This window comes from Microtus ochrogaster, assembly GCF_000317375.1.
Source record: "Microtus ochrogaster isolate Prairie Vole_2 chromosome 6 unlocalized genomic scaffold, MicOch1.0 chr6_random_2, whole genome shotgun sequence".
In the NCBI taxonomy this organism is placed as follows: Eukaryota; Metazoa; Chordata; class Mammalia; order Rodentia; family Cricetidae; genus Microtus; species Microtus ochrogaster.
In genome coordinates this window covers 4,082,040-4,094,554 of record NW_004949095.1, presented here as the reverse complement: position 1 = coordinate 4,094,554, position 12,515 = coordinate 4,082,040, and the positions used below count along the sequence as shown (strand labels likewise).

At 44.5% G+C, this 12,515-nt stretch overlaps 1 protein-coding gene across 1 annotated transcript in view; it reads left to right on the top strand.

The window, feature by feature from the left end:
* LOC101979428 (major histocompatibility complex class I-related gene protein) overlaps positions 1–11,753 on the top strand; it is a 13,411-nt gene extending 1,658 nt beyond the window's left edge. Inside the window, exons 2-3 of the mRNA XM_026787583.1 lie at positions 9,263–9,523; positions 10,205–11,753. Of these exons, the coding sequence (XP_026643384.1) occupies positions 9,263–9,523; positions 10,205–10,599 (656 nt within the window). The 3' untranslated portion in view covers positions 10,600–11,753. The remainder of the gene's footprint in view (positions 1–9,262; positions 9,524–10,204) is intronic.
* Positions 11,754–12,515: the final 762 nt, after the last annotated feature.

Sequence of the window (12,515 nt, the reverse complement as noted above, 5' to 3'; positions counted from 1 at the left end):
AAGGAAGGAAGGAAGGAAGGAAGGAAGGAAGGAAGGAAGGAAGGAAGGAAGGAAGGAAGGAAGGAAAAGGGAAGGGAGGAAAGAAGGAAGGAGGAAGGAAGGAGAAAGGAAGGGAAGGAAAGGAAGGAAGGGTGGAAGGAAGAAGGAAGGGAAGGAGGGAGGGAGGGAGGAAGGAAAGAAAGAAGGAGGAAGGAAGAAAGGAGAAAGGAGAAAGGAAGGGAAGGAAAGGAAGGAAAGAAATAAAAAAAAAGAAAGAAGGGAGGAAGGGGAGAGAGCGAGATTAGTAGCGCTCACATAGCAGTCAGAACACAGATCTTTCGTCTTCAGTCCAGGCCTTTTCTGTGATACCACTAGATTTATGAGTAGTTGGATAATCTGTGGGAAAATATAAGCAAGGCTGTCGCTCCGTGCTTCCCTGTTTGCCTTTTGGCTGACTCCTTAGGGGCCTTGCTGCTCTGTTGCTTATAGCGCAGTCTTTTTGCAGATTCGTTTCTGGGTTGGTTCACCTGGTAGGAGGCACTACAGAAGAGAGACCAGCACACAGGAAAAGAGAGATGGGGTGTGCCTGGCTGGTCCCTTCCCGTCTTTCTGAGTCTCTGGCTGTAGCTATAGCTCTCTACAATGTACATTGTTTTGTTTTCCTTTTTCTGAAAACCCCTTCTTCACAGCTTTCTGGGTTTCAGTAACTCTTATTTGCTGTTCATTTCCCTTCGATCTTAGGGGTGAAAGTGGTTTTTTTATAGTTGTTTCATTGCTGTCTCTCCATGGTACCTATCTGGTGAAGGCTGTTTCCTGCTGGTGACGCTCGCTAAATGTGCTTTGAGGACAACGACAGGGAAGGGGTTTTGGATTTATGGAAAATGGCTTAAGGTCTACTTAATATTTGTGCCCAGTGTTACCCATAAATAGATACTTTTACACTGTAGATGGATGGAGGATATGGGGAAGAGAAACCCGAATGCTTAAGACATAACTCCCAGAAGTGTTAGGATAATTCCCATATTACTCCCAGCATGTTGCTTCTTAAGCTGCATAGCCCACAAGTGATCGCCCCTGCTCCTTCCTCTCATAGCTTCTGTTCACCTGTCTCTCTCTTTCCCCAGAATCTTCCCTGAGCTGCTCCCCTTAAAGGCGGGAAGAGGCAGCTCCATTTCCCCTTTGTTTCTGTGACTCTATCTATTCCCAGCAGGCACTTAAATGCTTCCTGAAAGACCTCATGTTTCAAAGTAGCATTCCTAAGCATTGAAACCACCTGCTGGAGTGACAGTAAGCTTGGACAATGATAATAAGTTTGAAACTGATCTACCATAGTTGCAGAATTTATGTAAAAATGAGTGTTTTGTGCTTTTCCAGGTTTTCTTGCCCTTCATTTCAGCGGGTGTGAAACTGAGCTGGTGAGGTGTGCTGCTGTAATCACACTGGGAGCATGGTGCATGAGAAGTCCGCTGTCTAACCGTATATAGTATGTGTGCTAACCGTATATAGTATGTGTGCTTGATCTTGATATAAGCACAGTTAGGCTCTTTTTGTTGTTGTTGGTGGTGGTGGTGTTTTATTTTTTTGAGACAGGGTTTCTCTTTGTATCTCTGACTGTCCTGGAGCTCATTCTGTAGACCAGGCTGGCCTCGAACTCACAGAGATCCACCTGCCTCTGCCTCCTGAGTGCTGGGATTAGATATGTTTGCCACTACTGGCCGGCACAGTTAGTCTCTTGATGTTATTAATAATTTAATAGGTGTGTTAGCTCATTACATCAATCTACTTTATGAAGAATGCTTCAGAGACAAGGACGATCACAGACAAGCCAGTCGTGCTTGTGTTAGAAGACAACATTTGTAGACTATCTGTTCAGAGATCCTGAGTTCAAAGAATTAACAGGAGAAAATACGGACATTTGCTGAGAACTTTATTAGACTTCAGTCTGTTTCCATGGAGCTCTTGCCCAGGTTCATGCAGAAGAAATTTCTCCAAGGCAGTATTTCACTTCCTTAAGGTTCTCTTTTTCATAGGTGACATTGAATATATCTAAATCTGAAAAACTCAACTAATTTATAGATTTTTCTTTTAACTAGGCAGAACAGCTGTCTATCCGTGCTTGACCACAATCCTCTCACCCCAGAGGACTGCTGAAAATTGGAGGGAGGAGGTCTAGATTAAAGATCAAACATATAACTCTTTAAATGCTTTGATTTTCTAAAGCTTAAATTGAGACAGATGACAAAAGGCGTTATTCTGACATCTAAGTTTATATTAGAGAAAAATCTTTTTTAAAAACAATACTTTTTAAAGAGTATGTGTATCAAATCACATTTTATTACAACTTCAATGAATCATTTAAAGACTAAGATTTGCAAGGTGCATGCCTTTAATTCCAGTACTCAGGAGGCAGATCTCTGTGAGTTCGAGGCCAGCCTGGTTTCCAGAGCAAGTTCCAGGACAGCCAGGGCTATACAAAGAGGCCCTGTCTCAAATAAAACATTAATAACCCAGGCGGTGGTGGCATTGGTCTTTAATTCCAATATTTCTGAGACAGAGGCAGGCGGATCTCTGGTTCAAAGCCTTGTATTCCTCTCTCTGCCCAGTCATAACACTTCCTGACTCCACCTCCCTGGGATTGAAGGTGTGAGCTACCACGGTTTGGCTCTGTTTCTCTTTTAGACTGATTCAATCTCATGTAGCTCAGGGTGGCCCTGAACTCACTGAGATCCATCTGCCTCTGTCTCCCGAGTGTTGGGATTAAAGGTGTGCGCCACCACTGCTGACCTCTACGGCTAACTCGTGTGGCTAGCTCCGCACTCTGATCTTCAGGAAAGCTTTATGCGCTAAAGCACAAACAAAATATCACCATATTGCCGTTCCTCCAATATGTAAAGTATGCAACCCTCAAGGATTCGGGCTTAGCTGTCTGGAAAGGTCTTTGCCCATGGACTCCTCCTTCACTAAAGACTTAACTCTGGTCAATATTATCTGATCATAGAAGCCTTTTCTGGTCTCTTTAACATATTGGTCCTCTCCACACCATCTCCTTTCTCTGCTTTAGTTTTCTTTATACAATTTATTACCACTTGGCCTCATATTATATATTTGTTGATTGGGAATATTCCTTCTAGTAATTACCTCAGAGAACTAGGACTTTGACTTATTCGTTATTGTACCCCTAGCACCTCGGACTATGTTCACTAAAAATTCAGAAAAGATTAATACACGAAATGAGATCTTGGTAACCTTCGAAAGGGTAGAGTACTGGCTGGTTTTGTGTGCCAACTCGATACAAGCTAGAGTCATCAGAGAGGAAGGAACCTCAGTGGAGGAAGTGTCTTGAGGAGATCCAGCTGTAAGGCATTTTCCCATTTAGTGATCGTACAGGGATGACCCAGCCCATGGTGGGTGGTGCCATTTCAGGGCAGGTGGTCCTGGGTTCTATAAGAAGGGTGAACTGAGCAAGCCATGGGGAGCAAGCCAGGAAGCAGCACTCCTCCATGGCCTCTGCATCAGCTGCCTCCAAAGTCCAGCCCTGTTTGAGCTCCTATCCTGCCTTCCTTCAGTGTGAGCAGCAGTGCTGACATGTAAGCCAAATAAACTCTTTTCTCCCCAGTTTGCTTTTAGGTCATGGTGTTTCATCAAAGCAGTAAAAACCCTAACTAAAACAAGTAGCCATTGCAGAGTAGCTGTTATGGCTTCCATGGGTGTTCCTCACAGGCTTATGTGTTTGAACACTTGCTTTCAAGATGGTGGCACTGTTAGGGTATTGTAGAGCTTTAGGGCATGGGACTTAGCTTGCAGGCTTAAGGCTGTGGGGGCAAAAGTTGAGTTACTGGTTGACCCTGCTTCTATCCCAAGCCCAGTATTTCCTGACTGTGTAATGTGAGGATAGTGTTCTGCAAGGTCCTCCCTCCCTAACCAAAAGAATCCCAGCTTCCATGCCTCCTCCACTTTAATGTACTCTGTCCCCTTCACCCGTTAGACAAATAAATCCTTCCTGCTCTAAGCTGTTTCTGTCAAATCACGTATCATGTCACAGCAACGAGAAAAGTAATGCATACAAAACATGGGCTCCAGAGGTGGGGTTATTGTGATGGGAAAGTTGTCTGTGCAATTTGCAGGACTTTGGAAGTGATGTGGAAAAGTGATATGAAAAGGTTTGGAGCTGTAGGCTAGCATGACCTTAGAATGCTGTAAAGAGAGCCTCGTGGGATGTTCTGGAAGGAGTGTGGCAGACCAGATGTTGAGATAAAGGAATATTCCCTCATCTGAGAGACAAGGAATATTTGCTCATGAGTTTCAAATGGCAGCAAGGATTTTTTTTAATCAGGTATTGAACTAGAGGACATTTGTGTTATATTTAAAATGAGGCTGAATTAAAAAGTAACATACCAATTTGTTTGGTGAAGAAAATTTCTAGCCAGCACAGCATACAGACAATAGCTGTTACTGTCCCATGCTTTTAGCCACAGTACAGTGATAGACAGCAGAAACTAGAAAAGAAATGTTTCAAAAGTGTGTAGTTTGATAAGGAAAGGAACATGAGTTCAGTCGTTGTCAAAGCAACTGTGGAAGATCTGGGATAATTAATAAAGGTATTAGTACAATTAAAGGAAAATCTCACATTCTGTATGAGGCCAATAGAAATGGTAAGATTTCTTGAAGGCAAGATCTCACTCATCAAAGACTCCACCTAACCCATCCAAACGGGACCACTTGGGGCAGTGGTTTCTCAGGGTCAGCTATGCAGGTGCTCAGAAGCCCCCAGAGCTATGTTGAAGACAGACATCTCAAGCTGGCGGCATGGTCCTGGCTTTGCAAGCATGCACAATACACTGGTTATCAGGTTAAAGAGGCTTGTACCGAGGTCTAGAAAATCACTGAGGTAACGCATCGTGTAGAAGGGTAGGATTCCTGCATGGAGCTCCCTAGTGGACTCTGCATGGATCAGTGAGGGTGAAGCCTAGGATACAATGAAGATCCCAAGATGCTGTAAAAGAAAACTGTAAGCACCCTGGGCAAGAGGGAGACCAGGTAGGCTGCTGGGAGCAGAGTTGTACAGGTTGGACTCCCCAAACCCGCCGGAACCCAGATGACATTGCCACATCCCCGAGGTACTAGACACGGAGCTGAAAACTACTTCTGTCCCTTCTTCCCACAATGCCTGAAACCCCGAGGCTCGCTACCAGGAATCACAACCGTATTTGCCTTTTAAGGCATTGGGTTGCTTGGACCACACAGCAGATGAACTTTGTTGACTTGGCTAGCCTTGCTTTGCTCCTGTTTTCCCCGGCTACACTTTTGTTCCTCCCCTTCGGAAGGGCCGTGTTTACTCTGTGCCAGTATATTTTGAAAGTATATTTGTTTTTTGTTTTACAGATGTTCACAGTTAAAAGACTGCATGATCTTGGGAAAATTCTCTTGGACTTTGGATTTTTCTTAAAAGATGTATTTATTCGCATTTCTGGATTTTTCTTAAAAGATGTATTTATTTGCATTTCTGGATTTTTCTTTTTTTAAAAAAAATTTATTTATTTTTATTATGCATACAATATTCTGTCTGTGTGTATGTCTGCAGGCCAGAAGAGGGCACCAGACCTCATTACAGATGGTTGTGAGCCACCATGTGGTTGCCGGGAATTGAACTCAGGACCTTTGGAAGAGCAGGCAATGCTCCTAACCACTGAGCCATCTCTCCAGCCCCTGGATTTTTCTTAAAAGATGTATTTATTTGCATTTTATAAGTGAATGTTGCCTTCATGTATGTATATGTATCACATGTGTGCTGTGCTCATGCGGGGCCAAAAAGGGGCATCGAATCTTCTGGAACTATAATTACAGTTTTGAGCTGTCTTGTGACACTGGGGACCAAACTTGGATCCTCAGGAAGAGCAGAAAATGCTCTTAACTACTGAGCCATCTCTCCAGCCCCAAAATTTTGGACTTTTTGATCAGTGTTGGAACTCTTAGGACTTCGGGGGCTTTTGCAGTAGTAAAATGCATCTTGTATTATGAAATGGCCATGAGCCTCTGGGGCCAGGGTGGAATGCTGTGGTTTGAATGTGAAATGGACTTCCAGACTTGTATATTTAAGTACTAGGTGCTCAGCTGATGGCATCTCTCTAGAGGCTGTGCAGCCTTTTGGACACAGAGCCTAGATAACAGATGTAGGGCCTCATGGTTAGGACTTAAGGGCTATAGTCTGGCACACTTCTAGCCTGAGCCCTCTGCTTCCTGATCCTCAGAGAGGTGAGGAAACTATGCCACAAGATCTGGTATACCCAGACTGGAGTGAGCCCAGCCACCTTGTCTTCTTCCCACCATTATGGACTGTACCCCTTTATACCATGAGCCAAAATAAGTCCTTTTCCCCTAATGTTTCTATCACATATTTTTCCAGAAGGACAAGACAAGTAATTAAGATGGCGGCTAAGAAGCCAGACTGACACATTTATCATTTTTAGGCTCATCATAAGATCCTGTCACGTGACAGTTGCTAGGACAGAGGACTAATGGTTCCTGCTAAATGTAGAGCCATCAACATTGCTACATGCTTTGAGAAGAGTTTAACTAAAAACACAACCATCTACTTCTCTCCTTGCTCCCACAAAACCCGGAATCCCAAAGAGTAGTTATCAGGAATCATCTTTTCCTTACTAAGGCATTAGATTTCCGGAACAGGCAACAATAAAAAGGTCTTTGTTGACTTGATTATCCAATCAGAGGAAGAAGTGGCATGTGGGCCTTAGGGACTGGGAAAATCAGAGCCTGAAGCATGTTTGACACAAGGGGGCAGGAGAGAGCACTGATACTCTAGGGTCTAGAAGGCTGTAACATCTTGTACTGGGCAAGCGCCTCTCTCTTAATCAGGGTTGGGTAGTCATAGGTAGAGAAGTTGCCTATATAAGATCAGATTTTGATTCCTGGTTCTTTCATCATGGCTTCTAAGGCTGTTCTTACTTAATTTAGGTAATTTTGAACAATGTACTTAATCTCTCTGCACTTTTCATCTGTGAAATGGGAACTAAGGGACCTACCTTGAAGGACTATTGGGAGGACTGGATAGGTAGCCCCGTAGACAGATACTTGCCTAACTTGTGCAAAGTCCTAGGTTCCCCAGTGCCACATAAAGCCAGATTTGGAGATGCATGTCTGTGACCCCAGCACTTGGGAAATAGAGGCAGGAGAATCAGAAGTTCAAGGTGATTCTTGACTACATAGAAAGTTTGAAGCTAGCCTGGGGTACATGAGACCATGTTATGTTTTGTTTTATTATTGTGAGGAATTAATGAAACCCATGTTTCTCATTAGTATGGTACCAAACACATGGTACTCACTTAATAAATAAATTCAATTCCAATAGTTATGATGGAGGTGTCTGCTGCCCTTTAAGACTCATTGAAGCTGATCCTTGGAGATTTCTATTTTTGTTTTTTGATTTTTTTTCTGTTTTGTTTTTTATGAGATAGAGTTTCTCTGTGTAGCCCTGGCTGTGCTGGAACTCACTCTGTAGACCAGGTTGGCCTAGAACTCAGAGGTCCGCTTGCCTCTGCCTCCCAGTGCTGGGATTAAAGGCGTGTGTCGGTGCCTCTCTTTCGATCCTTGTGTTTGTTTGTGTTGCACACTTGTCACTTCCCAGTTATGCTGTTAATTCCTGGAGGGAAGTTTGGTATCTGGTTCACTTGCCTACTTCTGAATTTTCCCTGTATCTTGCCCGTGGTAGATATCCCATAAACGCAAATCTCCGTGGATGAATGCCTGAAAACACATGTTCAATTGCTTTGCAATCCAGTAACGTTCCTTAGAGGCTTGTCAAAACGGCCCAACTGCTACTGTGCCAAGTTAAAGGGACAAAACTCAGGACGGTACAGTAGTCAGTGTGTTGGTATGAGAGCTGCTTGAGCGTTTGGATGGGATCTTCAGCAAGGCCTAGCAGAAGCAAGTAAGCAGCAAATGCCCCTTGAGAAGCAGTTTGGCTGGCCCAGCTAGACAAAGGCCAAATTCTAGATCATAGATTTCAGCTCAGTGACTAATGGTGGGTGATTCATGGAAAGGGAAGAACCAAACCTGATTTCATAATTATTGGAGCAAGGAAGGGGCCAGAGCAAACGGTGCGGAATTGACATTTGTATAGAACAACATTAGTCTTTCCAAATGACTCAACCTTAATAGTTATATCTTTGATCCTCTGAGCAACATATTTAGGTAAGACAGAAATTGTCACAGGCCTGACATGCTATGAAGGAGAGCATAGCATGACCTTTTCCTCATTTTCCCTGTTCTGAATTACTAACTTCACATCTGTCAGCAGACATTCCTATATAGTGAAGTGTCATTTTAGAAGCCCAGCTAAGGGCTGTAGAGGTACCAGACGGATCCCAGGGAGCATGAGGAGACGGCTATGGTGTCCTTGGCCAGCATGCATGCAAGCAATTCCCACTGCCCTCTCTCCCCCTGGCCTATTGTTCACCTCTTGTTAACCCTGAAATCTCCTCTGAGATGTCACCTTCTCTGTCAAGATGTCCCTGAGAGCCCACACTGACATGATAGCCCCTATCATGCTACTTTGAGACTTCGTGCTTGTCTCCATCATGCCCTGAAATTCTTGGACAACCTGAGGAGTTCAGGGTCGGTGGGGAGGATTATTTCATTTAGATTTACTTTTAATCCTTAGTGATGATCACACTTTTCATATTGGTATTTAGACAAAAGAAAAAGTTGAAATATAATAAGAAAGGAGATAAGAAGAGTGGTTCAGTAAGGCAAGAAAAAAAGCGCTTTTGAAAGTGTTTTCCCCAGGAGGCCTGACTCTCCATAGCTGTTCTAGTGCCGTCTAATCCAGGAGGAGGGGTGTGCAGCCTTGTGTGTGTAGAGATAAGGGAGTAGGTTGAGAGCCCTCAGTTATCAACCCAGAGGCTTTATTGGTAGTGCAAGTGAGTTGGGTTGTCAGGGTCTTCTCTCCCTCAGAGGTTCTGAAGGCTTCTTCAGGCATTACCCATTTAGCCCCAGTACAGTGAATGGTCTTTGGGCCTTCACCCAAGACCAGAGCATCACACTGTATATTGCTTACAAGTTGAGGTTACCTGTAAAATTTCATCCTTGGTCACAGGGCTGAAGTCTTTTCCAGTCATAATTCCTAGGGATTCGATAATGGTGTTAAGGAAATAGTGGGATGGATGCATTGAGTATGGGGCCAGGACGCTGGTATGGGGTGTCAGTGGAATGCAGTTAATATATTCTGTCATCTGTGACTCTCATACTCTCTTTGCTTTCTCCTTAGGGACTCACTCTCTGAGATATTTTCTTCTGGCTGTTTCACACCCTGGCCCTGGAGTCCCTGAGTTTATCTCTGTTGGGTACGTGGACTCACACCCTATCACTACATACGACAGTGTCACCCGGCAGAAGGAGCCAAGGGCTCCATGGATGGCAGAGAACCTGGCACCTGATCACTGGGAAAGGTATACTCAGCTGCTGAGGAGCTGGCAGCAGACATTCAAGGAGGAACTGAAGGGCCTACAGAAGCACTACAACCACTCAGGTGTGGTGGCAACAGATGAACACTCTTGCTCACTGACTACTTCTGGGGAGAAAGGCCCCAGGCTGCCTCAGGCCAACGTGGCACACATTGCTCACACCCTCTGTAGTCTCTGGCAAAACCCAGAAAATTTGGTGACTGGGTTTCAGTGCCCACCATTTTCCTGTGGCTCTTCCACACTATCCTTTTATGAAAATCCTTTGTCCCTTGTCCCCATATTTCTATCCCATTGGCATCCAACAATTTTCTCTCTTCTCATTCTAAATTTGCCCATTTTGGGCCTTATTTTCTGATGGTTGGGCTTCCTGATTTGCTTATTTCTACACAGAAACGTACTATATGAATTTTCCCAGAGATATTTCTGGCTCCTGCGTGTTTCTCTCGCTTCTACACTGCACTCAGAATAGCTGGGAGATTTATCAATGAATCATTCCAAAGATAGGCTAATTCCCCAAGGCAGGCATCATCGTGACCCTTTGGCATGCAGTAAGTACCCCATCAATGTCTGTTAGTATGTGGGTCTGCAAAACAGGAACCTTCTGGAACCCAAATATACAGGCCTGTGAGGTGGTGTCTTCCGGAGCAAAGAGTGCTTCTGACCATGCTCCAGTTGCATCATCCGAGAAGCCTCCCCCCTCCTGTCTCTGCTTTCACCCGTGATTCCACAGCTTATGTGTGTTTCAGGGCTTCACACTTACCAGATGATTGGCTGTGAGTTGCTGGAAGATGGCAGCACCACAGGGTTTCTCCAATATGCATATGACGGACAAGATTTCATCATCTTCAATAAAGACACCCTCTCCTGGGTGGTTGTAGATAATGTAGCTCAAATCACCAAGCAGACATGGGAGGCCAACCTGCATGAGTTGCAATACCAAAAGAACTGGCTGGAAAAGGAATGCATTGCCTGGCTCAAGAGGTTCCTGGAGTATGGAAAAGATACCCTAGAAAGGACAGGTAAGGAGGAGAGAGAACCTTGCTCTCACATCCCTAGAAAAACTGGCTTTGTGTCTAACTTCCTCTTCTGCAGGTGCTATTTACTCTGTGCTGAAATCCATCTCTTGGTTGGACTGTTCTGACCTATAACCCCTAAGAGAACCCTCATTAGGTGGTATTTTTAGCAGCATCTTGACAAGCCTTAGCAGTTCCACTTGTCTTGACAGAATGTGGTGCCTCCAAGGGCAACGCTATCAAAAAAAGTCCTCCGTCTCCTGCCAGGGAGAGGTTGGGAGAACTTCTGAGAGTGGGACAGTTGTTACAAACTATTTAAGAAGCAGGGTTCACTGGGTGAGAGAGAAAAGCTGGCCTATGAGGAAGGGCTTAGGAAGACTGGCTTCCTAAGAAACTCGGGGATTAACAGGACGATTCTTCTGAGTACACAGCTTGTCTCCTGCTGTAAATACACGAGCCTTTTAGTCAACTTCAACAGAACGCAGAATGTTTTGTGTTCGATGGGATGATTCAAATATTTCCGGAAATCCCTGAACACTGTTGACCTTTCCCGGAAGAGTAATGTCTAACCGGAGGGACTTTGCAGAGCTGGGACAAGCCTGGGGTGGAGAGGAGGGGTCTGGACCATAGTTGTAAGCATGTGCTGTGTGTCCAAATGCAGGCTTTGGAGGCAAATGATTAGAGCCTTGAGGTGGCTTTCCTCCCTACTTGCAGAATAACTATCAAAGCTATGCTCAATGGTTGCAGTGAACAAATCTGCTTCTAACAGATTCGAGCAGATCCTATTAGAAAACAGGAATCAGAATAGCATGGAGACCTAAGAAACCAAAACCATAATTGATAGCTTTTCTCCAGGGGAGGGGTGGAGGCAGGGGATGAAGGGACCAGCACAAATGTCACATCTTCATGGCTTCTCCATTCTGCAAGACAGGCTACTGTCTCTGAGTACTTGTTACCTAAATAAATAAATCTTAAGAGAACTGTGACTGGCTTGAGTTGGATCATTTGTGACCTCTTTACCTAATCACTGTGACCATCAGAAAAAGCTTCAAAGATTTGTACTGGGCAACAAAGTTCTGGCAATGACTAATGGCACAGCTAACATAGTCTAATTGAGGAGATTCAACCAGGGATCCTTCACAAGGGGTCTAGTGGGGATCCTAACAAGGGGTGGTGAAGATTCTGGAGAGGTGAAGTATGAGAACACCATTGCCCCAGTATGATCTGAAGGGCAGGAAGAGGAGACATCGCTAGCAGAGCCCAGCAAGAGTTGGTTTGTTGAAAAGGGGATCCTTAAGGTGAAAGGTGTGGCCACAGGCAGGACTGCAGCGTGGTAAGATCGGTACTTCCTCAGCTGCTGCTCTCTGCCTGAAGCAGTCCAGCTGGAAACTAGGGCAGAACAGTTCCAGAGAGAGTGCGAAGACCTAGGCAAACCACAGAGGGTCAGAGGTTACATCCGGGGGCCACAAAGAGACTCTGGCTGTTGCACGCTGTTTGAGTGATGGTCGAAGAGAATTAAGATGAACGCTTCATCTGAGCCCATGTTATAGAGGGGTGCATTTATGTCCCCAAACGTGCTGTTATTTGGCAGGAGGAGTCTCTCCTGTCAGGAACAAGTGAAGCTTCTAAAAGGTAGGCCAGCTAAGTCACAGTTTTGAGTAAAATAGGGTAATAGTGCCTACTTTAAAGAAGTTAGTGAGAATAATATGGATGAAAACACATGCTAAGCTTTTGACTATGCTCACATATTAAATATTACTGTCGTCTGACTGAAATGTCTGATAGCCTAGATTTGGCCAGTCTTGGCCACCCTTAACCACTAAGATGTTTTAGGCTGAGTCTTATCAGATAGGAAAAGGAGAAATAGTTTGCTTTCTGATGTGAGGATGTCTGCCACATAGCTATATCGGTTTGACAAATAACTTAAAAGTAGAAAAAAAAACTTTTTAAAAAAGTAGGAAAGGTTGTTCACAATTTCAGAGGTTTGGGTCCATCCTGATGGGAAGGGTGTGGCATAGCAGTTTACATCAAAGTGGACAGGAAG